General features: G+C 52.5%; 1 protein-coding gene across 1 annotated transcript in view; it reads right to left on the reverse strand.

Moving 5' to 3' along the window:
* The window catches only part of Kif26b (kinesin family member 26B), a 182,968-nt gene that overhangs the window by 55,206 nt on the left and 100,209 nt on the right, over positions 1-27,553 (reverse strand). The window contains exon 4 of the mRNA XM_013017285.1: positions 16,884-17,067. Coding sequence (XP_012872739.1) covers positions 16,884-17,067 — 184 coding nt within the window. The remainder of the gene's footprint in view (positions 1-16,883; positions 17,068-27,553) is intronic.

Genomic DNA, 27,553 nt, shown 5'->3' on the forward strand with positions numbered 1-27,553 from the left:
CACACCTCCACCAGGGACACACCTCCACCGGGGACACACCTCCACCGGGGACACACCCCCACCAGGGACACACCTCCACTGGGGACACACCTCCACCGGGGACACACCTCCACCGGGGACACACCCCCACCAGGGACACACCTCCACCGGGGACACACCTCCACTGGGGACACACCTCCACTGGGGACACACCTCCACCAAGGACACACCCCCACCAGGGACACACCTCCACTGGGGGCACCTCCGTTTGGGGCACACCTCTCTGTGCTCATAGCTTCCCTCTAAGGTGGCACATCAGAGACTGACAGGAACACAAACAGCCCTCCTTCACATCCCATAGGGAGGCTGAATGAGACTCGGGATTCAAGGCCAGCTTTGGCTCAACATCCTGTGCATTCATTCATTTCCCCTACCACAGGTACCCCACTGAGAAGAGAAGGCCAGAGACAGACAGAAGCCTCTAGACCAGGCCCAGCCTCTGCCTACGAATCGTACACAAAATAGACCTCACGGTGAATGTATTTATGGTTGCCTTGACAAGATTTATGAACTCTCTAAAGTCATTTTTTTTTCTTGCACCACTGTGACTTAGCATACTGAAACATATTTTAGCACTTAAAAAACACATGTTATGGCTAAGTGCATTATAAGGGTCTTTTAAAATTTAGATTAATGGTCTGATACGTTGTAAAACAGCTCAGAATTGTGTAAATTTGTATTCGGGGGTTTCTAAAATTGTAAATTGTTGTCTTGATGGATTGAAACCATTCTGCCCTAACACTCAGGTCTTTTTTGTGCATTTTATTGACGGGTTGGAGGCACACGGAAGCCACGGCTGGGGTGTCTCTTGCAAGCACACCTGCCAGCCACTCCCCAGGCGCCAGGAGGCACCAAACTCAGCATCCTGCCACCTCCCGCATCTCAGACCTGACTCCCAAAGGCCCTGACAGCCCTTGTGCAAGGCTCAGCAGTTACCCGACACGACTGTCACACGAATCCCGTAGTGGCTCAAGGTGCCTGAGTCATTCCTGAAGAGCAAGTGTCACTTGGAGCCGTTCTATTTCCAGAGAAGACACCTGAGACCCACAGGAAACCACACCCACAAGCTTACCAGCCACGCCCCCTGTCCAGCGCCTCGCCTCTCTACCGTGAGAGTGGCTGAGCTCTGGGACGGAAACTGCAGCTGGCCATTGAAAGACAGGCCTTTCACTGAGGCTGCTCAAGCAGGCCGACCTCATTCTTTTTTTTGGGGGGTGGGGGAGGAGGGTCCGGTCGTGGGGAGGAGGGTCCGGTCGTGAGGCCTGAACTCTGGGCCTGGGCACTGTCCCTCAGCTCTTCAGCTCAAGGCTAGCGCTCTACCACTTGAGCCACAGCGCCACTTCTGGCTTTTTTTCTTTTTGCTTACGTGGTGCTGAGGAATCGAACCCAGGGCCTCATGCATGCAAGGCAAGCGCTCTACCACTGAACCATCTTCCCAGCCCCCTCATTCTTTTTTTTTTTTATTTAATTTTTTTGTCAGTCGTGGGGCTTGAACTCTGGGCCTGGGCACTGTCCCTGAGCTCTTCAGCTTAAGGTGAGCGCTCTAGCACTTGAGCCACAGCGCCACTTCGGTTTTCTGATGGTTAATTGGAGGTAAGAGTCTCAGACTTTCCTGCCTGTGCTGGCTTTGAACCGTGATCCTCAGATCTCAGGTTCCTGAGTAGCTAGGATTACAGGCCTGAGCCACTGGCGCCCAGCTTGCCAACCTCATTCTTCACCTATTTTTCCCCTCCCTCCCTCTTTCCTTTCTTCCTTCTCTCTTCCTCCCCTCTCTTTTCTCCTCCCCTCCCCTCCCTTCCCTCTCCTCTCTTTCTTAGAAAGGGCCTTGCTCCATGGCCCAGGCAGGCCTGACTCCTCCTCCTCCTGCTTCCCCCCCCCCCACGACCCAGGGTTACAGCTCAGACTCACTTTCCATCCCTGCGGTGCTCAAGGATGCATCTACAAGAAAACCCAATCTCTGCTGATCACAGGTGGTCTGGACTTGGGCTCCAAGACTGGCGTGTGCTTTTCCAGGCAGGTCTCCCGGGCATTGAAGATTGGTCTGAGGAAACTCTGTCTAAATGTCACCAGGGGCGGAAAGCGTCCCTCCCCAGCGGTGGGCAGCTAGCTTTCTCCTCTCCTGCAGAATGTGTGTCTACCAGCCCTGCTGGGCGCGGCCTAGGTGGCCAGTGCACCCGGAGGCCCCGCGGCAGGCGGAGGTGCAGTGGGCGGCTGGGAGAGGCCGCCTGTACAGAGCCACGACCGGAGGAAGCCAGCTCGGGGCCGGCCACGGCGAAGGCCCGAACGCTGTGCAGCTCAGCCCTTGCTTTCCTGCTCAGAGCAAGGAAGGAAACCCGTGTGCAGGACAAACACGACTGTGGCTGGGGGCTGGGCGGTGTGAGCATGTGCCCGGTTCAGAGGGCGTGGGCTTAGTCCCGAGCCGGGTCATTCCTGTCAGAAGTCACTCTGTCCCTGGGGGCCTAGGCCGCCAGCCCCAGCTCACATTGAGACCACAGGCTGAGCTCTGTGCACACGACCACCACACACAACTCTAGGACAAGCGTCTAGGTGGCTGAGTCGGGACTTTCCCAAGGAGGTGAAGGTGGAGGGGACAAGGAGAGGAGGGGTGAGGGAGGAGGGAGGAAGGGACCAAGTCAGAGCCACAATGACGCTGACTGGGTCTCCTGGCCTTGGGTACACAGTCAGTTGGGTCTCATAGAGTGACCCCACCTGGGCCTACCCCTCAGTCTACCCGTATCATCTCCCCGAAGTCTGCTCACCCTGGACTCGGCTCACAAACTTCCAAAGAACCTGCTCACCAGGGAAACAGAGGCAAGAAGAATCTATCCAGAGTCTGTAGTAGGCGGGGACTAGGAAGAGGGAATATACTAGCCCAGTCCCCCAAACCTCCAGGGCCCTTGTTTCCCCCTCTAGATGCTGGAGGGGGGGTAGGCAGGAAGGCTCTTGACCATGGCTTTGGGGGATTCTTGACCGTGGCTCTTGACCGTGGCAGGGGCTCTTGAGTGCGGCTTTGTGGGGGTTCCTGAGCGTGGCTTTGGGGGTTCTTGATTGTGGGGCTCCTGGCTCTGCCAGCTGTCAGGCAGGTGGGCGGGGAGGGGAGGGGTGGGGCAGGGCGGGGCTGCTCCCCCTGCAGGCCAGCCTGAGTTGTGCTCCCTGCTACCCTGGGGTGCTCAGAGCCCCCATAGATGACCCCACATAAGCCTAAGAAAGTGGCCTAAAGAAAGAGACTGTGAGCACATTCAGGCCACAGACCCTGTCCTGACAGCTGCCTCAGTTTCCCTGGTTCAGACAGAGCCCTGCAGGGAGAAAGCCAGATCAGAAGATGATCAACACAAAAAGTGACCTCTGCCAACATCTGGTTTCCTACTAAGAACGCTTCTGAAAGAATTATATTGATAACATTCATAACATGGTGAGTTTCAAACAGTCATTTTCACAATATGGCCGCTGACACAACCAAGTCCCCGTGACGTGGGAAAGTCCTTCTCCAGGGGGATGGCTGGAGGGTGTGGACCGGAGGGCCGCGGCCAGGCCAGGCCCAGGCCACCCAAGCGCCGCGAGCAGGCGCAGCTTATGACTCCACCCTTTTCTAGAGAAGACACAGGAAAGGCGACCCCTCCCCGCGTCACAGTCCCCGCTGTGACCACGTTGGAAAAGAGGGTGGACCCGAGTGAACAGTGCACAGCCACGGCGGAGCGGGGTCGGCGCCCATCACCCATGGACTGAGCAGAAGAGGCACCTGGTCCCTACCCTTCATCAGACAGGACCCCGGTGAGAGCAGCCAACGGCATCGCCAAGCGGCAAGGAGCGGGCGTCCAGGCCCGCTGAGCCTCAGAACCTTCACGGGAGCTTCCGCCCGGCGCCGACCAGACAGAGCGGCGCATGTGCGCCGTGAGCCCACCCACTGCGTTGCCCACACCCTCTGGGTGCCTGTGAGTTGAGGATCACTGAGGTACCGTCAGAAAGCAGCCAGGAGCAGCGGAAGTCGGTCGCCTCCACACTGCAGAAGGGCGGGTCAAATGCTCTGGCCTTCCTTCAGCTCGTTTTCCATACGCAAAAGCAAACCTGTGCATGGGGGCAGGGGTCCGTGAGCTAGCTACATTCATTACCAAGAAAAATCTACATCACAAAGACGCTCAGGGACTTATGTCAGGGGAAAACTCATCTTCAGTCATTAATTTGCAGAAGGAAAAAAAAAAGCCACAGTCTGGGGAGACTGGGACCTTAATATACAGAATGGGTGCACTCACTTAGATGAACTCTGGACCTCTGCACTCCAAGAGCAGAGTGGCACAGAGCGCTGGTGTCCCCTGGGATTTTTCTTTGCTTTTGCTTTTCATAATGCATGTGTTCTAGACAGTCACAACGGTTTTATTCCAGCTCAGGTCTGAACACAATGTCAAGAATTCGATCAATACAGAATTCGGTTTCCCAGCAGGCTGCAGGGAGCAGTGGGCGTGTCCCTCCCTGTCTCACCCCCACACCCCCACCCCCGTCTCTCTTTCAGTGGTACTAGAGTTTGGACTCAGGCCCTCAAGCTTGACTGACACTCTGCCCCTTAAGCCATGCCTCCACTCCTGCATTTTGCTGGCTAGTCTTGGAGATGGAATCTAGCAGACTTCTCAGGCTGGCCTTGAACCTTAGGCCTCCATAGTTAAGCCTCCTGAGTAGTTATAGGCTTGAGGCACTGGCACCGAGCTGTTCCTCCATCTCTTACGGATGCAGGTATTTCCCCAGCACACACACTGGAGCCTTGCGAGACCTGGGAATGTGGACAGCCTTTGGTCAATGGGCGGGCCACAGTGAAGGAACACAGACACACAACCTACGGAAGGTATAAACGTGGGAACTGGAACGAGATGGATGTGAGATGCTAACTGCTGGGACTCAGGACATGCGATCACACGCCACACGCGTAGCTTTCCTGTCTATCTTGTTTTTAATTTCTTTGAGGTAAAATCCATACAACATAGAATCTCCCACTGCAACCACTTTAACAAGTACAGATTAGTGGGTTCCTTAAAGTGTATTTACAAGGCCCTGTGACCATCACAACTAGTTCCAGAATATTCCCATCGTCCCTACGAGAAGCCGGGCCTGACAATCCCTCCCCACATCCATGACAACCGCTAAGCTGCGCTGGGTCTCCCTGGCTGTGCCCAAGCATTAATATTTAAGGGACTTCCAAGTGGTTGTCATAGCAATATTCCCAGGCTCCTGGGCCCGGGGTGGGGGTCGGCCCCATGGGCTGTAGCCACAGTAAAGGCATCTGCACCTGAGACACATGTGGGAAACAATGCAAGTGTGCCCTGCCTTCTTTCTGAGGTCACCCCCCATCCAGCCACCCCGGGCACAGCAGCACCTGCGTCCCCAAGTGGCATGAAAGCTAAGAGGCGTCTGGGGTGTGAAATGCGAGGACAGGTCCAGGGCTGCCTGTCTCTTAGGGACTGCTGCAACCCGCCCCGGCCGCTGCCAGAGGTAGAGGACCGTGCACACTGGACAGGGCTGAGGTCAGAGTCTGCAGCCTCCGTACGCAGGGCTTTTGTGCTGCACTGTCACACTTAGCCGACAAAAGCTCACCCTCAGAGAGCCACCTAGCAGAACTGTCCACTGCCCGGGCCAGTCCAGCAGAGGGGAGAGACTGCACACCGACACTCGGCCCTTCTAGGGAAGGCTGGTTCGCGTCGCCTGGTTTTGCTCCACAGAACTGTCCTACTACTGTCAGGGCAGAGAAGGGGGGCCATCTCCTCCCACACAATGAGGACCAGCTCCCAGGGATCAAAACACCCCGAAGAAGCCCTCAAACCCACCCGAGGGCCCTCGGTGCAGACCTCCTGTGCCCAGGGCCGTCAGGAGCCCCTCCTGAGCCGGACCGAGAGCAAGACTCAAACCCTGTGACTCAGGGGAAGCAGCACTGTGGAAAGCCAGACAAGGAAAGCCAAAGCTAATGGACACGCATCTCTGCAGAGAAGCCAGACGACAGAGCTTTGCATGGCCCCAGGATTCCCCGAGGCCTTGGTTCTCTCTATGTGGCCCCATGCTCTGTAGCCTCAGTACTCTGTCTGTGTCCTCAGTACTCTGCATGTGGCCCCATACTCTGTCTGTAGCCAAGTGCTATGTCTGTGGCTGCTGGTACTCTGTACATGTCCTCGGAACTGTTTGTGGTCCCAGTATTCTATAGCCTCAGTACTCTGTCTGTGGCTGTTGGTACTCTGTATGTGTCCTCAGTACTCTGTTTGTGGTCCCAGTACTCTGTAGCCAAGTACTTTGTCTGTGGCTGTTGGTACTTTGTATGTGTCCTCGGTACTCTGTTTGTGGCCTCAGTACTCTGTCTGTGGCCCCAGTACTCAGTAGGCATCTAGACTATGAATTCTCATTATGGGAAACAAAACCAGCATGCAACAGAAGACCCCAGAAGTTTCTGTTTTGAGCTTTAATTGGTTCTATGGCCCACAGACACCGACTGCTTAACATGCAGGAGGAGAGGAGCCGGTGCGCTGTCTGCCATCCCCAGGGCCCTGGCTTGGGGCTGGTGTGGGTAGGAGTGGGCACAGGAGGCACAGTGGGGTTCTGGGATCCCCCAGGCTCCTTCCCAGGGTGCCGTGCCTCCTCCCCTCTGGGCCCACAGCCCCTGGGGGCCGGCAGATAAACACAGAAAGGGGGCTGGGGTCTGGGACACTTGGGGAGACGGCAGGGAGGGGTGGGGTGGGGAGGGGGAGAGCAGCATGCAGCCCAGGCCCCAGCAGCGGCCGGGTGTGGAGGGAGGCAGGAATGGCATGGCGGGACGTGGTGTGCATTAAACGTGGGTTGTGTGAAAGAAACATGAAAATGCTGCTGACGTCCCAACCCTGGGTGGCTCTGCTCTCGGCCTCTGACAGGGGGTTCTCTTCTAGAAAGCCTGGGCTTTCTTGTATCAACAAGGCAGCGTTGACTGTTCCAAAGCCCCGGAGGAACCCAGGACCCGCCGAGGAGACGAATCACACCAATGGGGTGCACCGTGCAGAGGAGGAATGAGAGCAAGGGGTCCCTGGCCTGGCCCTGCCCCTTGAACCCACAGGCTTTCAGGCGGAGGTGCCGCAGACCTTCACTGACAGCCGGGAACATTCTCCTGTGACAACCCTGAATCTTTCCTCATGTGGCCCGGTGAGCCACACACAAAGCCCACGAGCGCCATCTTGAACCCCACTCAGAATGCTGAAGCACAGAAAGGGATCCCTGCTGGGACATGATTGATCTCGTATGGCTCTTGTATCTCTCTGCTCTGATTCGGGGCCACCCCGCTCAGGGGCGGCTCCCAGACCCTCCGAGAACAGGGAAGCCTTGCTGCAAGTATTTCTCGTAGCTCTGACCCTTCTGATAACCCTGCGAGAAGTCTCGACGCACAGCACATGAAATGAATGTGTTCCGCGGCCTCCGTCCTCCTCAAGAACACTTGGAGGAGGCCCAGGACCGCTGCGATGCCCAGGCTGGTGAGAGGCTCCGGGGCACAGCAGACCCCCGGGGTCTGGAGGGTCTTACGGGCTTTGGACCTAGCGACCTTTGACAGCCTGCTCTCTCTTTCAATTCAAACCTAAGATTCTTCGTTTAGATTACATTTTGAGAAGAGAAAATGCTGACAACACACAGAGAGAGGGCACTAGTCAGCTCTCCAGGCTGACTGCGGCTGTGACAGACAAAGCTCGAGGTGCCGGGGCTCCATCTGAGGAGGAGAAATCCCTAGGCACGGTGGGAGCGCACGAGCACGTGACAGCAGAACACAGGACCGCACTGAGCAGATCCGTCCAGGACCCAGGCAATGGGGACTCGGGTGGCCTTTGGAGGAGGGGTGGGGGGGGCGGTGGCAGGGACGTGGTGGCGGGACTGGGCAGGAGCAGCCAGCCTTCTTCCAGGCCGATACTGGTGAGGAGGTAGCCAGACACCCCTGGCAGGTGGGGGCAGAAGAGCCAACATCAGCAGACAATGTGCTGCCTCCGGCCTGAGCCAGAGTGCCAAAATACTGATGAAGGAAAACGCGACAGAACCAAGACCGAGGCCAAGAGCAACCCCAAACCGTGATGCTGTCATGAGGACAGAATTTGGTGACAAGAACAGAAGCCCTCAGACTTTCATTTCCACACCGTGAGGTTGTGTGCAAGCACACACATGTGTGCATGCACATGTGCTCGTGCGCGCACACGCACACACCCCCACACACACATACACACACACACACACACCGGCTTTGTAGCAGGCATGCTACTCCGGTGAGCTGATGGCACCCAAGGATTTGAGAACCTTCTCTGGAGTACTAAATTGCCGAGACGAAGTGCACTAGCCAGCTCAGCTCACCATCACCACGTCTTGAGCACTGGGCACACAGGGACTCCGTGTCTCCAGGGACCAGGGACCTTGCCAAGCATTTTGCCTGGCAAGTAAATGTGTCTTCCTCAAGCACAATGCTGTTATTGAAGCACACAGGCCCTGCTGTGACTCAAAGCAGACAGGGCAGGCCCTGCCCTGAAGCTCCAGCACCTCCACATGCAGGGTGGCGGGCCTGGAAAGGAAGACCAGCCCAACAGTGAAACCAATGCTGCGTGGGCGCCCGGGCAGGGCATGGCGGCTCAGCCGAGGCCGCAGGGGTCCATGGGAAGCTCCCTGGGCTGAGGACACGGACAGCGCTTGAAGAGCTACCATGTGTGAGGAGGACCAAAGGAAAGCCCTCAACTACCATTTCCTGTGAAGGGTCAGGAAGTCGCGCTCTTTTTCTATTTCTCTCTACCTTAACCTTGTTATACTAAAATACATCTTGGCTAAAACTGTCCCCTTGTGAGACGCTCCTTTGCTGTGAGACACCGTGAAGGTCTTTACACGCGTGCTTCCCACAGATCTGTGGTTTTGCAGGAAGGCGGGGGGCAGGGCAGCCTGCATCCCTTCTCTGGTGACAGGAAAGGTGAGCCCGAGCCTGGGGGAGAATCTCCCAATGCTCACCGAAGGCTCAGCTGGGGGACTGACACTCCTCTTCAAGTGAGGAAAGGACCCCCGACTGGTGATGCAGCGCTGCCGACAGCACGCTCTTGTGACCGACAGCTCACACCATCCTGCCGGCCTTCCCACAGGCTGCCGCTTTAAACGGCTATCACACTCGTCTGGGAGATGCTGTTTAACTCTTGCTCTCCTGCTACCCCGGGCACTGCCGGGTCTTGTCACAACAGAGGACTTGACTGCCCTCCTGGCTCTGTGCTCAGAAGAGGAGCCAGCATTAATCTGATGACGGAAATAGCTGAGAAGACTTAAGAAACGTTTTGTTTCAGGGGCTGGGAAGGTGGCTCAGTGGTAGAGTGCTTGCCTGGCATGCATGAGGCCCTGGATTCGATTCCTCAGCACCACATAAGCAGAAAAGGCTGGACGTGGCGCTGTGGTTCAAGTGGTAGAGTGCTAGCCTTGAGCTGAAGAGCTGAGGGACAGCACCCAGTCCCACCGTTCAGGCCCTCTGACTGACAAAATAAATGAATAAATAAATAAAATTAAAAAACCCAAAACAAAAAGAAATGTTTTGTTTCTTGAAAGCTCACAGTGGGTCAGATTTTAAGCTCTGCCTTAGAGAAAAGGGTTTGTGACGATCTATTTGTCACTTGGGCTGTTGCTAGAATGGATTCTCACTGAACTGCTTCCCTCTAGCTGCAGAGAAGCCAATATGGCGCTGAGGACTGGGGTCTCCCCCTCCCGGGGACTTGCCAGGCGAATCCTTTGTTAGCAGCAAAGATGGAAGCTGACCAGGAGGCCATATATATAACCTCTGTATAACTTTCTATGACCTTTGCCTAAGGACTTGTTACGCCGTCAGCAGATACTACAAGCGACTTCATTCTCACAGGAAAATGCTGTGAGCCCAGATACTTAAACAGTACCTGGGTTCAACCCAGATCACTTGATCCCAGGTCCTCCTACAATTTTTCATAACAATCTACCTCTCCAAAGAACCAGAGAAACAGCAGAGGTCAACTGTGATCCGCACGGGCTACCGGGCACAGCAGCGGCAACGGAACAGATTTCCTCTCTGGGCTGATGGATAAGGACCGCTCCCGTCCATAGTTACCGAAGATCAAAACGCCACTGTGTGAGTGCAGGCCAGACAGCCCAGCCTCGCAGCTGCTCCTGCAAGAAGCCCCAGCGCTGAGGCCTCTCACTGGGACCAACTTCCTTCTTGCACACCAGGCTGGAATCCCTAATGGGTGGCGGCGAGGAGCATGGCCTACATGTAGAAAACACCTTCAAAAATAATGTTGAAAGGTGTGGCATTGATCAAGGTATAAGGTACTCATAAACCACCTTGCTAAAAACTCCTTTGTACAACTGAAGAGAAAAATAAAATGAAATTAATCTATGTACATGTATTGTGGTGTTTCTCCCTCAGTGGCGAAAGCAGAATGTGGAGGCTTGGATGGAAGACCATGACCTACCATTATGATGTCTTTTATGTGACCTTGAATGAAACCAAATGCTTTCCCCACCACAGAGAGAAAAGGCACAAGGTCTTCATCACGTGCTTCCGGGGGATTCTGAGTGAACATGTGTTATGCATAGCACCACGGCTGGTTCCTGTGATTAAGAGCAGGACACCTTCCTGAAGCATATCAAAGGGTTCAAGCCCGCCTTCCCCAGGTAAGGAAGGTGATGTTGATTCTGGAGGAAGGAGGGGTGCAGCAGAAACCTCGCCAGCAAGCCAATTCCCTTGCATCAATTTCAGCCTTGTCTGCCATGATAAACCTGAGTGATGATGATGATAATAATATTTTTAGTTTGAGTTGTCTGCCTGCTAAACAATGTTTAATTCTTTACAATAGTTCTTTCTGGAATCCTTCAGGGCAGAGATTTTGAGTTCCTCTAAGTGTCCCACTAGGCAACTAGCACCCAAAGGACACAGCATCCATGCGTGCAAATGAAGTGGTGGTGAGTGGGAGATGAGAGGAGGCACCAGGCAGTCATAAATGACTGTTATATTCTCACTTTAGTGTACTTCCATTCAGAAAGCTCTCCCTCTTCACGTACTCTGCTTTCTGTAACTGTGGCACCCCAGGCGAGGGCTCTGTATGGAGTGGAGAGCTTTATTTCGTGGGCAGTCTGGAGGTCCGGCATCTGCTAGGCTCTCGTGAGGGTTTTCTGGCTCCATGACACGGTGGACAGCAGCATGAGGAAAAGGGAACTAACCTTCCATCTGGCTCAGGCGGTACAGGACTCGGCGACTGGGGGTACCTAGTACCCAGTGGGGCTGTGACAGGCTCTCCACTGGGCCACCCACAGACATCATTGGTTGTGGCCCCAATAGAGAGGCAGGGTGGGATCAGGACAGAGTCTTGGCGGGAAATGAGTGCCCAGCGCTCATGGAATGCCACCATGCCACTGCATTTCTGGCTGCCTTTTGTTTCTAGAAAGTCAGAAACTTAAATTCCAGGGCTGGTCTTGGGCGGCAAACCTTAGAGATGAGGAAACAAGAGCTGAGAACTTGGAGCTGTGGAAAGAAGACCCAAGGCTAACATCTCTGGCTAACCAACACCCAAGGCTAACATCTCTGGCTGGCAAGGGGATTTTTTTATTTCAGAAACCACTTAACAAGCTAAATAAAAATATATTTTGCTTTTAAAACTATATTAGAATGATTTCCCCTACAACACATTTCAGCTTGGAGAGGCCTTAGAAGGGATGCGGCCGTTTTCATTTGCTGTGAGCCGCTGGCGAGGACTTCCTACACTCACAGAGGACACAAAGGAAAACTGTCCAATAAACTCAGCAAGTATGACTCAGTTTCTTTGATCGAAACAGCTACCAATTCCCTTTTATGGGATAATTATAACAAGCATGATACGATTTGCTTCCCTCCAGCAATTAGCAAGAGAAAGGCACAGGAGACAAGCCAGCGGGCACATCAGCTTAAACCCACTCACCACGGTCCTCTCCTCAGTGACTGTCTCCTGTGCTGAGCCTGAGAAAGGTAGATTTTGGACACAGTGATTTTTTTTAAAGTTCTATCCTGGAGTTATAATCCATCTTATTGCCCTTTGGTTAATTGAGACAGTGGCATTTATTCCAGAGAGAATTCCTCATTTCACTTTAGGTTTTCGTTTCATAATGCTAATTAGGAATCAAAGCTATACCGAAAGGCTCCACAATTCTCCTCCAATTATGAAACAGGTTGCTGGGTGGTTGACAAAACCCTCTTCTTCCTCTTCTCTGTGCACACGAGCGTGTGTGCGCGTGGGCAAACATACCAGCCATCAGGAAAGCCCAGAGTACTGGAAGACACAGACTCTCAGGAAGAAATGGATGTAAAATCCTTTCTCTTCACCTACCATTGCAGGGAAGGGGCAGAAGACAGGAAGACTGGGTGACACAAACCCTTCCCAGCTCACCCAGAGCCTCCCATCCAGTCTCAGGCCAGAGACACCAGAATGTGAGCTCTTCCTCAGAGGTAATGTGCTATACTGTGCAAAGCTGAGCTAATTGAATGGAAATGACCACTTTCTCATCTCCAAGTGATAATGAAGGTAACAGAAATGGCACCTGTGAAACTTGGTCAGCAGAACTGAAGAGGAGTTGCATAATAATGAAGACTAACAAATGACCTCAGGCACCTTTAAGACCTTTCTGCCCAGCAGCCATGCATGATGACAAACTCCTAGCAAGTGCCCGTCCATCTGTGGCAAGAATGTAGAAACTAGGATTCAGAAAGAAGCGCCCGAGACTGGGGTGTAAGGACCCCAGGCACAGCGGTGCGCTCCCTGCATTCTGGGTTTCTGCAGGGTACAGCCTGGCAGGAATCTCCACAGCCACCCTTTTCTATGCTATTAGTTTATATACCAGACAAGGGAAAGTTACTAGAGTTACGGACCTTAAATAACATAGGATATGGTGATATGAGCCAAGCAAGATACAAGTGTGTGTGTGTGTATCTGTGTGTGTGTGTGAGAAAGAGACAGTGAGAGACAAAGACAGGCAGAGACAGAGACAGAGATAGAGACAGAAAGAAGGACAGGCAGGCAGGCAGACAGACAGATAGACAGATGGAGAAAGGAAGACAGAGATGGAGAGATAAGAGAGGGAGAAAGGAGAGAGACAGAGAAATACTGGGAGACAGAAACCACCCAATTTTATAAGAGAGCAAAGTATGTTGGCACGGGGATTGAAAAGTAGTGCTGAGTAAGGGACAGACAACTTAAAGTAGAGCAGGAAAGAATGAAGACTCCGGCCTTTATTACATAGGAAGATAATCCTAAAATAGGCAGGTCTATTTCTAACCCCAAATTCCACCATCTATCAGATTGCCTGTGCTTAGGCTACATGACCATGGTGTGTGTGTGTGTGTGTGTGTGTGTGTGTGTGTGTGAGTGTGCGTGTGTGTGTGTGTGTGCGCGCGTGTGCATGCCTGCCCGCATGCCTGAGTGATGGCGAAGGGTGGGGTGGCCTGGTGAGGTGCTGTATGTGAGGGGGAGGGAGCCTGGCCAGGCACTGTAGAACCACAGCTGATGGGCATGGGAGGTGATCCCTGCCCCCTCCCCTCCACCCCTCCCGCCCAGCCCATCTCCTAGGCCGAGCTAAGTGGGCACCCAAGCAGGCAGAAGGTCTGCACCACAGTGATAGTGGCTGAGGCTGAGTGCTGGCTGGCTTCCTCACCAGCTCCTTTGTGGAGAGGCTTATGGCCTCCCCGCTCCCCCACCCCGTTCTCTCAGTAGCACAGCAGGCGGTGCCCTGTCTCCCAGCGGTGTCCCCTCTCCCAGCACCTGTCCCTGGCTGGTTTCACACAATTCCACATGTTTGCTCCCTCTTTCCAAACGAATGTCTGTTCCTTGCTGCTCGAGTCTCAATTTTCCACTATTTCCAGCCACGTCTGGGGAAAAGCCGGCGCGGGCCGCTCTCTTGAGCACCCCTGGGCCTGTGACGGGAAGCCGGGCCCGTGCTTCTCCTCGCGTTTCGCGCACATTCCTCCTGGGATGCTCATGTGGGGCAGGAGCCCACCCAGCCTCAGTGGACTGTGAGCAGTGCCGCGTGGCCACGCCAGCCCCTCCTCCCTGTCAACGCACTGGTATCCGGGGCTGTGGCCCCAGGGTGCGTGGCTGCAGATAAACAGCTACAGGCTTTGCTCCAGAACTTACAACCCAAGACACAGAGCTGTGGCAGTGCTCTGTGACACACTAACAGATGAACCTAAAACGGGGCTGTTAATTAATTGTGCAAACAAATTTCATGAAGAACATTTACTGACGTAGGAGAAGGAACCATTTTCAAACAGATTAGAGCTATCGTTTACACAGAAGCAGAATCGGTGAAGTGTAAATAAGGAATAAGCTACTTTGATCCTCTAATTATCTTTATTTATTAACAATGTTTCTACCAGGACACTTTGTGGAATTATGACATGGTACCACTGGAAAATTACACAGAATCAGGTTAAGTCTAATTCTGACTTTTGTCTCAAATCACATCTGTCCTATTGGTTTGCTGTGATGGGATTTCTAAGTTGTCTGAGGCTCCAGATTATTATAAATGGTACAAAAACAGCATTCATCTGGGTCCAGCATTGCAAGGCCACTGCCCAGCCCGGCACCTGACACATAGTAGGTGTTCAGAAACACATGCTGTATGCCAGGAACGCTTTAGAAGCTGAGGGTTCTGAGGTGGGGCCTGAGGGTGTGGTGAACTTTGTCTCTAGAAAATTGGGAGTTCTTTCAAATCTCTCCCTCACGTGCCTTCTGCGGAGGCCTTTGGATGAAGGGATGACATTGACTGAGATGTGTTATACTCACAATCTGATGGGCTGAATTGGATTGAAACCATTCTGCACAGAGAAGAAGGAAAAAGGAAGGAAGGATGGAAGGAGGGAGAGAGGGAGAGAAGGAGGGAGGGAGGGAGGGAACGATGGCAGGCAGGCTCAATGAAAGATGAGAAGCACCAGTGGGTGATGGGGGGCGGAGGCTGCTGGGGCAGCAGGGGCGGTGGGGGTTTGGCACAGACTCCCTCCCCATCTCTGTTCCTGGCTTTGGTGACCTTTTAGATCCCTCTCAGGGCTCCAGCGAGGAGAGCGGAGCCTCCTCCTGGATGGAGTGAAGGTGACCCCCTGCTCCACGCCTCCTCCTCTTCGTCCATGCGCCCTAGTGAGGGTCAGCAGCCGCAGCAAGAACCAGAGTCTGGCCCTGGTTCTGGGGCCAGTGGGAAAGCTGGGCCCTGCCTGTGCCTCCACCTCCCTCTCCCCTAAATGAGAAGGTTGCTCTTAGTAAACTTACAAAACACGAACCAAACCAAACCCTGGTCCCCCCGCAGAGGCTGGGGGCTGAGGAGGGAAGGGCCGGCCGGCTGGGGTGAGACCTCGTCTTCAGTCCATTGAGGTGAGCGCACCCCCTGACCCCTGCCCCTCCAGAGGGCTGAGCTCAGCTTTGAAACGTCAAGTTGGTGGGGTCGGGGAGCTGGCACCGAGGCCACGGGCACTGTGGGAAGGGAAGCCGCGGGCGCTTTCTCCTGGCCAGGAGGAGGCAGCGATCTGCTGGGTGCTTCCACTCAGCAAGAGCTTCCTACCACCCCCACCCCCACCCCAGACCCACTGTCCCCGCCGTCCCTAGGCATGGCAGGACAGCGCGGGGATGGGCTGCTAAGTGGTCACGATCAGACAGAAGCTGCCACTGCCCGCGGCCACGCCAGGCCATGGCCACAGCCATGCTCCCGAGGCTCTGGTCTGTGGCCTGGTATCCCCACACCTAACCTTCCAAGCCCAGAGCAGATTGCACCCAGATGAGGGACTGGGCTCAGACGTGTCACACTTATAGGAGACTGTGGACACTATGAGAGCGGAGGGCAACTTGGGGCCACGAGGCCAAGGGGCAAAGTGATCACGTCACAGGGAGTGCACCGGACGGACGAGAGCAGAAACAACACGCACCTGCTTCTCAGCGGATGCCTCCCCACCCCACGATTCACCACGGAGAATAAGCCATCGGCTTCATTGAGACAATTATCTCAGGCTTCCAAGTGACCCCACGCATTGTGACCCCAAATGTGCCCTGACCCCACCTGTCCTGACCCCACCCGCTATGACCCCACCCGCCCTGACCCCACACCACTGAACAGCATCTTGCACACCTCCCACGCGTCTCTGTCTCGTAGCCGTTAGGAGCTGTGCTTCTTAGCTAGAAGGGCAGGATCAGAGCGTCCCTGAGTCCCAGCAGACGGCGCAGGGCCTGCGCCTGCCTGGCCTCCCTGTGTGGGATCACCCGGCAGGGTCTGCTCCAGCCCTCCCACCTCTGCTTGGGACTTGTGTGTTTTTCATTGTACATGGTGGCAGTTCTGTCAATCAGTTCGCAGCTGCCCTCTTCCCTCCCACCCCCTTGCCTAAGCCAAATCCCCAACGATTTGGATATCTAAGTGTGCCCCTCAGCTCATGCGACCAAGGGAATGCTTACAGTGCCGGCCCTCTAGTGCCCTATGCGAGGCCGAGGCCGAGGACAGCACCACCCCTGCAGTGCTATGACTTTCCATACATACACACATATAACTTACACACATATATATGTACATATATATGCCTAAGACAGAGCTTAATACATAAATTAGACACATGGAGACAATAATGTAAACAGAGCAGTCATTATGTGTGTGTGTGTGTGTGTGTGTGTATAAAATAGGTTCCTGTAAAATGTCTTGATTGCTTCTTCCTAGAGTTTTTCACTAAATATATTCAGACAGGGGACCGTGGACCAGGGGAGCCACTGGTCTCCCTTTCTCCCTGGAGCCCCCTTATTTTAACATTGGGGTCCATGTGTTGTGGCCAAAATCCAACAAGAACTCCCCTCTAGGAGATGGCGAGCCTCGCGGGAGCCTACCTTGCCCAGGCCGGGGGCGTCCTTCACCTTGTTGACCGCCCTCAGCAGACAGGGCGGGGCCGGGGGAGGGGAGGTCTGCAGAATCCCACTGAAGCTCGTGGCGAAGAGCGGGGTCTCCACGGCAGACACGGTGGAAGGCCGGTGTTTCTTCTTCTTGGAAGACAGGTTTAGCTTCTGGGCAGCTCTGCAGGGGAGACATAGGGACGTCAGGTGTCTGGTGCCACCAGATACACAGGGGCCAGGTTTTTCCTTTCCCTACAAGGCCTGCCTGAGTCTCAGCCCCACTCCTTGTGCTCAGTGGCCTGTGGCCTGACTGTGCAACACCTCGAGCTGTAATAAGCTTCCCAATCCTTTCCACTACGGGAACACTGGCCATAAAACTGCATGGCTCTGCCGTCACAATTCACAGTCTGCTAACACCCGGCCTGGCGTGGATAGAGCTGGGGACAAAGGACATCCCTTAGGCTAACAGCCTCCCTGGCACGAACTCACGTGTGCTGAGTGCTTTACAAACTCCAACACTTGTAAAACCAAGCCAGTCCGACCAAGAACCTGTGGCAACCAACGGGGGCAGGCTGTCCAGAAACAGAACGGAGCCAGGCAACAGGCTGTGGTGAGGGCGACCTTTCAAGACAAATGCACCTCATCAGCAAGTACGGGGGGGGGGGTCAGCAGGGGAGGGTAGAGGAGGGGACAGAGAACAGGGGAGGGGAAAGGAAGGAGTTTGCCAGCACCACTAACACTGCCTGTCATTCCAGAGCCTGGCAACACCTAGAACACCACAATCCTGTTCTAGAAAAGGTGAGCGCGGGCAGCGGGGCCGCGAGCCGCCCACCCTGCACGCTCTCGCGGGACTCCTCCTGGTGTGACACAGCGACTCGTTGTAAGACATCCACTTCCTCATCAGATATGAGTAAATGCAGAGTTGCTGTTTAAAGCAGTTACATCTCAGGTCCCCAAGAAGCAGGTAGGAAGACGAGCCCCGGGGCTGTCTTCACGGTGCGAAGTCCTTGGTTTAGGTGAGAAACTACTAACTGGCTCTCTTTCAGTGACTTCACTGGCAGGCTCCCTCGGTGTCCTTCCCAATGCAGGGTAGATTTCAATGACCGTCTCCTCCATGAGGACGTGCTCATCCCTCCTCTTTCCAGTTCTCTGTAAGCCGGCCTCTCCCTGCACCCACCCTACAGCGGCTCCACGCCGCCACCCGTGACCACATTGTCACTCGTGCTGGGCGCCCGCCCCCCCTCCTCCCTCCCCGCCCTCCCCCCCTCCTGTGTGACACCCATTCTCCCCGCTTCCAGAACACCCTCATTCCTGCCCAGGGTCCTTCGCTCGTTCCTTCTCGTCCACCCAGGTCCTTCGTGGGGACCGTGGGGCCCATCCCAGCCCTTCTCCCTTCCACGTGCTGTTTCTGGGTGTGTGCTGTCCCCAGGACACCTGCATTTTATGTCCAGCCTAGCACTCTCCCTGGAACTCTTCTATATTTATCCAAATGCTTCTTCCACACTTCCACTTGGGGGTCCGATGACGCCTCAGACCCGTTCCCTCGCACTAACCTGGTCCTCTCTGTCTCAGGGCCAGCAGCCCGCCGGCTGGACGTGGACGACGTCGGACGTCCTGGCTGTGGCTCCTCTTCTCCCAGGATGCATGCACCGCGGGGAAGTGAGCGAGCCCAGCACTCAGAGCGCACCGCATCAGGGGCACACTGGCCCCACCGCTGCCCCCCCATCCTCATAGCTTCTCATGGCCACGGCTGGCCTAGTCACACAGCCGTCAGAGCAGTTCTTTCAAAACTAGGTCTGTTCAAGGCCCATCCAAGGCAGGTGCAGTGGCCTAGAAGGCCTTTCGTGATCAGCTGTGTCCCCCACGTTTTCAACTACTTCCTTTCATTTTTAAGAAAAACATCAAAATTAGTAGTCGATAGACTTCTAGCACATTGCTACCTGAGGACCTTTGCACAGGCTCTTGCTCCAGCCTGGAATGCTTTGCCCAGGAAGACAGGCCTGGGGCTTACTCCTCACCTCCATGTTACCTCCTTCCCCCCTCCACCCCCCGCCCTGCCCTGCCCCGAGAACCCACACTGACCCCTCCTGGTTCTCAGGAAAAGTTCACCTCTGGCAGGACTGCCAGCAGCATCAGGATGAGACCCCTACCCCTACCATAAGCCCCCAAAAGGGACCGCTGGCACCATAAATCCCAAACGGGACAGCTGACAATAAATCGTCCACAGGGAACAGGACCAAGAATTTCCAAAGAGTCCGACCTCTTTCCCCGTCTCCTCCTCCAAAGATAGGGCTTACCTACCTCCCCCTTCCTGGCCCAATCTTCTTATGTAGCTAAAGGTGGAGTGGGAAGGTCTGACCCCTACCCATCAGCCCAGGGGCACAGGGACCCCAGGCAAAGCCTCAGCTACGCTAGGAGGTGCTTGATGAAGTGCTTGACAGGCAGGCGGGGCAATCCACCGGAGCCTGGCCACAAAAGTCCCCGCCTCCCCAGCCCCAACAGCCTCCCCAGCCCGAACCTCTGTCTCCCAGCTCAGATCCCATAAAAGCCCAACTCCAGCCCCACCTCCTCCAGCAACCTCCAATCCCACAGGAAGGTGGCTGGCCCCTGCTGTTCTTCAATGAAGAGTCCTACCTGTGGAAGATGGAGTCCAGCCTATCTCCTCTCCGCCACTCTCCTAACACCCACGAATGGATGGTACTTTGGTGCTGTTATAAGGTGAAGAGTTCAGACTGAATTTAGGTCTAGATGCCCACATTCACCCTATTCTCTTTATATAGGGCTCAATTTACATAACAAAATTCAACATTCAACCTCAGCAAACAAGGAGGTAACACCAAAGTTGGTGTCACATTTGCAAGAGAAGTTTCTGTAAACATTGGAGCGTCCTGTTAACCTCGTGTGCATGCGCACAGAAGCCTTCGCCACTGGGAATGAGCAGGGGTGGGCAGCAATCCCCCCTCGCCCTTCTGTGAGCAATGCCAGAGGGAACGCAGGCAGCCCACCTTCCCAGCCCAGCAGGCACTGGGGCCCACGGACACTGGGAAGCAGCTGCCAGCTCCAATGCCAGAACGAGAGGAATGGAGAGACTTAAAAGTATAGAGAGTACACTGAGAGGGTATTTTCTTCTTCAAATATGCATGGAAACTACACACATCACGAACTTTGAAAGGAATAGGAATGGCATTTTACAGATTGCATAATAGCATTTTATCCCAATTTGTCACCACGCTAAGGAGCTGTCTGATCTATTTCCTATACTCTGACTTCCTGGGGGTCAGCTGCCTCAGTCCTTTTGTGCAGCACTTCAATGACACACGGCAAGCCAAAGGTCCAAGTGTAGAAATCACTCACAGATCACTGTATTCTCCAGGAATGGAAGAAGAGGCAGTCAGAAATGGACAAGGTAGACATTTGGGCTAGCAGGGTATTTGGTGTGTTTTATGCCTTAAAGTTCTTTCTTTTCTTCCACAAGAAGAAAAACAGAGGAGTTGTTTTATAAGATAGCAAACCATTTGTAAGGCCACAGCGAGCAGTCTTGCTGCCTTATTCTCCCCGGCATCCCCACGTCTCCTGGAACTATGTAGCAGCACCCATCTTTAACAGCCATTAGCTTCATTTTATTCTCTGTGCCTTATTTCAGGCAAAAAAGATGGTCTCCCCAGGAGGAAGAAATGAATATTCACTGAGCACCTATAAAGCGGTGCCATGCTGCCATGCAGGTGTGGTGCAGGAGAGAAGCTAAGCCTGGTGGGTGCAGTTCCTCATCCCTGCCCTTTGCATTTCACAGAACCCACAGGTCTGCAAGGGTCACACCTGGGGCCAAGAATTGATGACCTTCACACAGGAAGGCTGTGTTCACTGGCAAGGTCCCCCGACCTGAAAATAAATGGGTTCAAGGACCTGGCTCAAGTGGTAGAGTACTCACTTTACATGTATGATACCCTGGATTCTATCCCCAGTACTGCAATCAACCAATAAACAAAAAATAAGACAACAGAACATAAAAATAAACCCTGTAGTACTGTCTGAAGAATTTAGTTGGTTTGAGTAGGGGGGAAGTCTTAGATTTCAGTTACAGAGATTGCAAAGAAACTTACAAGAATTTCTTCTTTTTCCTTTCTGAATTTGTGGAACAGACTGTTTGCTAAACTGCGGCCCCAGATTTCTAGTGCATACATGTGTATGTGTGCATGCATGCATGCAATTTTTTTAGACCATGCAATTTGTTGTACCAGTACTAGGGCTTGAACTCAGGTCTCACTTTTCTCATTTGGCTTTTTCGCTCTCAGTTGGTCTTTTACCACTTGAGCCACAGCTCTATTTCAGCTTTTTATTGGTGGAGATAGGAGTTTCACAGACTTTTCTGCCCAGGCTGGCTTTGAACCTCAATCCTCAGCTCTCAGCCTCCTGAGTAGCTAGGATTACATGCATGAGCCACTAGCACCAGGTAACTGTGGAGAATTTAGATGGAAAATCCATCATCCCCACTGTATCTACTGAGAACCACACTGGATTTGCCACTCTGGAGTCCAGGATTAAAATATTGACTGCCCAATGTTTTAAGAATGCTTAGCTTTGTGAAGAACGGAGCCGCTACCTGGAGGTCAGACAGGAAAGCCGCACAATGCAGTCATTTTTAAGAACTTTGATCCTTTTTAAATTCCACACATGGTGAGTTGCCGACTCCATTTTGAGACAGCTCCGGCTGGCTGAGGGCCGTGGGACACGCAGAGTAGAATGCCTATAATAAATTAAGACGTCATTCAAGGAATCCTAGGCCCAACTCAGACCACGAACAGAGGCGGGGGGTGTGGGGGTGGTGACTGAGAACCTTCTAGTCCTTTGCACGGCTGCACCTGCAGCCAAGCAGGAGGGGCGAGGCTGCCCGGTCTCCCTCGTCACCCATGGCACTGCACTCCAACGTGAGGGCATCTGGGGCTGCCATACAGAACTCCACGCCGCTTGGAGGACCGAGTGTCCGGTAACAATACAGAACTCCACGCCGCTCAGAGGACCGAGTGTCCGGTAACAATACAGAACTCCACGCCGCTCGGAGGACCGAGTGTCCGGTAACGAGCAGTGATGGACAGAGCACAGCAGTTCCCAGGAAACCCACGCAGGATAGGGGAGAGGGAGACGATTTATAAAGAGATTGTAAGTATGGAGATTAAGTAACAAGAGCCTGTGCTCTGGAAACAAAATGGCCACCCAGGGTAACAGAAGCCAGGGCTGCCATTGGAGCAGTGCCTCTTGGAGAGTATCCGGTAGGCACTCTGTGAATCGGGCAGTCACTCTGGACCGCCTCAGCTGGGCGCCGAGCCCCCCCTCCCCTTCCTAATTGGCCACCAGGAAGGGCCCTTCCTGGTCCCAGGAGACTGAGAAAACATACGGGTCTTGGACTTTTTCTGATTCTTACGTAAATGATTCCTTTCATTAGTGCCAGAAGGCCATTTATTACATGACTTCAAATAAAATGCTTATTGCTAAGGAGGCAAAGCACAGCCGACTATCACCTCAAACAGCACGGCAGCAAAACACACCGTCTACATGGCAGGAAAGCTTAGAACTGGGAAGATCTGCACAGATGAACTCCCAGCGCAAACCCTCAGTGAGAGCCGAGGTGCCAAGGACCTGCCCGTGCCCCAGGGACTCACAGCTGTCTGGTATTGGGAGTCGGTTCATCCACTCGGGTCCTCCCATCGCTGGGCTGGGCAGAACATGCTTCCCGCCTCCATCGCGCATCAAGGTGTGCTTTGCAGTGCGGCCTTTCACTTCTGGAACCGCAGTAGGTCAACACCATGTGTCTGCACCCTTCCCGGGCCTCCTGACCTGCCCCGGGGCTCTGCTCTTGCTGAAGAACCAATGTGAACTCACACCGTTCTCCCCGCCAGCCACCCTCTGTAGTTCTATCAACACAAGTCCAAGGATAAGTAGCCTGAGTTGAGATGATGCTTTGGCCTTGGGATGTTTTATTTTTAAGGTATTTTGTACACATCATCCTATCCATCCTTTACCTGCCCCTAGAAAGCAATCAGAAAAGGTATCTGTCCTGGAAATTACTGACTTAGGAAGAAGATGGAGGCTCAGCAGTCACCTGGCTTTACCGAGTCCGAGAAGGGGCAGCCGTCCACCCCAGCAGCAGGACTCATGTCTTCTGTTTGCTACACCAAGGGCCTTTGCACACCACCATGTTACTGCACGCTCTGACAAATGAAAGCAGTTATTTTATTTTATTTGGGCAAAATAAAACCAAATGAAAATCATTTGTCTAATAATGAAGAGGGGAAAAATCCAGTTACATATTTTTGTGTGTAACTCAAATCAAATCATATATAAGCATTTTACCAATTACTGATCTAGTTGCTTAGCAACCCAGCTCCATATCACAGGGGGAAATGTCTTCGTCTAGTGAGTTACGTCAGGGCCAGAATTAGGATGTGAAAGGTAGATTATTTGAAAATAGCTTATCCCTTCATACAACCTGAGAGTATGTCCTTGCATAGCAACAACCACACTACCACAACAACCACACAGCACTGTGGTGTACAAATACCACCACCTCCTGTGTCTTTCTCCACACCCATGAAATGGATGCTGGGAGCTCCTTAGAAGTCATCTCAGTACTCCCGGGAACTTGATCAACCAATCGATATTTATTAAATGACAACAATATAGCAGAGAACTATGCAAGCCACAGGCTATAAATACAATTCACGTTGTCTTGGAGTCACTCAGCTACTGCTCTATACTAAACAGTCAGCTCCTGAATTGCAGAGATGAGAAGAACCCACACTCCCCAGTGCTACTGAGAACTTCATCCTGGCTGCAGAGCAGCGGAGATAAAGACAAGCTGGGAGAAGCAGGGACACACAGCACACAACCCACTGCCGGCCTCGGGGCTTCTCATCAGGCAGGCCCCAAGCCATGCCGGGCCGTGTGAGCCGACAGGCTGTCACTCCCTGGCACCCGAAGCAACAAGAGGCATAAGAAGTAGATTCTGAGAAGCATTGCTGTTGTTAATCCATCTATGTCTCCACTTTGTCATGGCCAGATGAAAATACGACCAAAGGCACAGATGATGGGTGGAAAAGGAATCTGTTCCTAAACTAATTTTTTTGCCTAAAACCTGTTCAAGGCTAAAGTCAGGCACGGATGGCAGTGTGTTTTGAGCCATACTCCTTGGGTGGAAATTGACACAGTCACATGCCCTGATAAAGCAGAAAGTGTTTAATGAAAGAATTAGCCGCCGGCACAGGCAGCTCTGCAGGGACACAAAGCACGAGCCTGTTATGTCCTGGCTGTGGATATTTGGGTTTTGGAAACACCAAATGAACACCCATTGGTGGCAAAGCAGATGCCTTGCTGAGGGCTTCTGAATCCCAGGCTCCAAGGGAGGGGGTCCCCTGCCTCTGCCAGGTGCCTGGGGGACCAGGCCACTGAGGCTGGGGACGCTGCAGCAATGCATGCTGGGACTGGAGCGTCCTAAGAGCAATCGGTCGGCTTGTCTGGTGGGTGTGGGTGTAGGGGGAGAGGAAGCCAGCCCTGCTTGGCCATCTGCTGTCTCTGCCCGCCTCTGTCCACACACAGCAGTTCCTACACGCTGAGCAGATCCACATGACTTCCTCTGATACGCCACCTGGCGTGGATGCTGGGGAAGCAGCTTCCCAGTGGCTGGTGAGGAGTTCCAGGGTCATGGGAGGCACGGGGAACTGGTCCCTGATGAACCTGCTTTCATCCGGAACTGGACAAACCGGTGCCACATGGAGGCAGCCTGAGCCTGTGCAGATTTTCTATTAAGGCTGTCTACTCCTTCATGTCCAGTGAATTCAGTACATAAGACCAAGTCCTGCTCAGACAGCAAGTTCCATTCGGGACCAAGAGGAAAACAGGATTGAAACTGGACCAGACCTGTTCTGGGGACCACACACTCACTTCAAGCCTCGGCAATCTTCTAGAGTTTAGCCACAACATTCCCTTTTTTTCTTTTTATCTTTATTGAAAAGGTGATGAGCAGGGGTTATAGTTACATTAGTGAGGTAATGAGTACATTCGTTTTCAAATACTGCTGCCCATCCCTCATTTTTTCCTGCTTTCCCCTCCCCAGACCCTTCCCCCCAAGTTGTGTAATTCATTTCCAACATAGTGGCAGGTGAGTATCAATGCTCCATTAGTTCACCCTTTGTCCGGCTCTTTCTGTGATTCCCTTTCCCTTTCACAGATCCAATAAACTTACATATAAGACAAAGACACAGAAAACTAAAAGAGAAAAAAAAAGAAATAACTGCATGCAGGACATAAGGAGAACCTCTTGTTTCCAATTCTTGGGGTTCATGTTGACATGCTTCATTATATATGGTCCTTTGCACTTAGCAATTGGGCAATCAAAATCCTCTGTTAAGAATATCATAGACGTATTCTAGTTCTTATAAGTGAGGGAAACCATGCAACTTACTTTTTTGGGGTCTGGTTTACTCACTCAATATGATTTTTTCCAAGTCTTTCCATTTCCTTAGAATGTGGCGATGTCATTCTTCCTGACGGAAGCACAGAATTCCATTGTGTATATTTACACTCCACCAACAGAGCAGTAGGCTTCCCTTTTGGCCACATCCCTGCCAGCATCTGTTGTTACTACATTTCTTGATAATGGCCATTCTAACTGGAGTGAGGTGGAATCTCAATGGTGCTTCGATTTGCATTTCTTTTATGGCCAGAGAAGTTGAGCATTTCTTCAAGTGTCTATTGGCCATTCTTATTTTTTCTTCAGAGACGTCTCTAAGTCTTCAGCTCAGTTGTTAATGGGGTGGTTGTTTCTTTGAGGATTTGTTTGGGAGATTTAATTTTTTGAGCAGTAAGTATATTTTAAATATGAGGCTCTTGTCTTTTGTATGGCTAGTGAAAATCTTCTCCCAGTTTGTGGGCTTTCTATTTATCTTGCTACTATGTCTTTTGCTGTGCAGATTGATGAATATCGATGCAAAACTTCTCAATAAAATTCTGGCCAATCAACCTCAACAACTCATCAAAAAATTATATACTATAATCAAACAGAATTCATCCCAGGGATGCAAAGCTGGTCTAATATATGCAAGTCAATTAATGTAATTCAACACATCAATAGGCACAAGGACAGGAACCACATGATCATCTCCATAGATGCAGAAAAAGCATTTGACAAGATCCAGTACTCCTTTATGATGAAAGCTATAGATGAAAGCTCTATGATGAAACTAGGAATCCATGGAACATTCCTCAATATAATAAAGGCAGTATATGACAAGCCTACAGCCAGCATTAACCTTACTGGTGAAAAGTTAAAGCCATTTCCTCTAAAATCAGGAAGGATACACGGCTGTCCACTCTCTCCACTCCTATTCAAGATAGTATTAGAATGCCCAGCTAGAGCAATAAGGCAAGAGGCAAACATAAAGCACAAATTCAGTGGCCACGAACCTTCCCAGGCTGACTTCCCAGACGCTCCCTGCCTTCGGCTCTTTATGTTGCTGGCCCGACCCACCACCCCGTCCTGCTGACTGCAGGGAAATTGGGGAGCTTCTTACCCCCCCCCAGTGACACCTGTGCACGGGGGCTTGGTACATAAATTATAGGAACTGTCCACGCTAGATTTGTGTAAGTGAAAAGCAACTTAAAAACCCATTCCCAAAGCTAAACATACAAAGTCAATTGGTTTTGCTGCCATCTTTCCTAAACAGGAGCCATGGAGTACTGGCAGACCTTGCTGAAGAGAACAGACAAGAACTCAACAGCACTGACGCCGCTGCTGTCCAAGAACACACGCTGAGGAAAAGCTCGTCTCTGCTAATGGAGACCATTCCTTGTGAAATGCCAGCACCTGGTTTTCTGCTGAGAAAAATTCGCCTATAAAAAACCTATGTCCACCCTCTACAACACAAGAACTGTCCAAGTAAAATTAAAATTCCTTAAGGAACTCTGCACATTCCAGAAAATTTGATTGCGAGAGTGTAATCACTCCAGCGTTGTCTTCATTACATCATGCTGCCTTTCTGGTTCAATCACCTGCACACAGGCTAATGCAATGTAAAAAGGAAGAATTGCCACAACCTACAACAAATCAATCACAGTACCTGCCTAAGCGCCAGGGTGGCCAGGCCCCACTAGCTGGGAGAACTGTGGTAGCAGGCAAAGAAGTTCACGAGAAATCATCTCAAGAGAGAAGATCTGGGTGCGGTGGTGAGTGCCTGTCATCCTAGTCATGGTGGGAAGCAGAAATAGGAGGATCCAGGCTGACGTAAGGAAAGAGCAAGATCCCACCTCTAGAAATAACAAGAGCAAAATGGGCTGGAGGCATAATCCAAGTGGTGGGGCACCAGTCTAGGAAGTGTGATACTTCAGTTCAAATCCCAGCACCAGCAGGTGCACACACATGCACACATGCCAAAGGCGGCCATTCATCCTTAGTTTCCGACATATTCATCTTCATTCTTTGTTTGGAAGAAAGCGATCTTGAAAAGCACAAGTAACCAAAAAGTAGATGGCTTATTTTTCATGCCTTTGTTCTGAAAGGAACAATGCTTTATTCTCATTCATCCTGTGTTCTGATCATGCCAAATTAAAAATGAACATGAAATGACATGCTTTAGGTATAATTTGTTGCCTAAAGCAGCAAGTTGCTACCCAGGTGT

The sequence above is a fragment of the Dipodomys ordii genome, unplaced genomic scaffold (assembly GCF_000151885.1).
Source record: "Dipodomys ordii isolate 6190 unplaced genomic scaffold, Dord_2.0 Scaffold35, whole genome shotgun sequence".
Classification (NCBI taxonomy): domain Eukaryota; kingdom Metazoa; phylum Chordata; class Mammalia; order Rodentia; family Heteromyidae; genus Dipodomys; species Dipodomys ordii.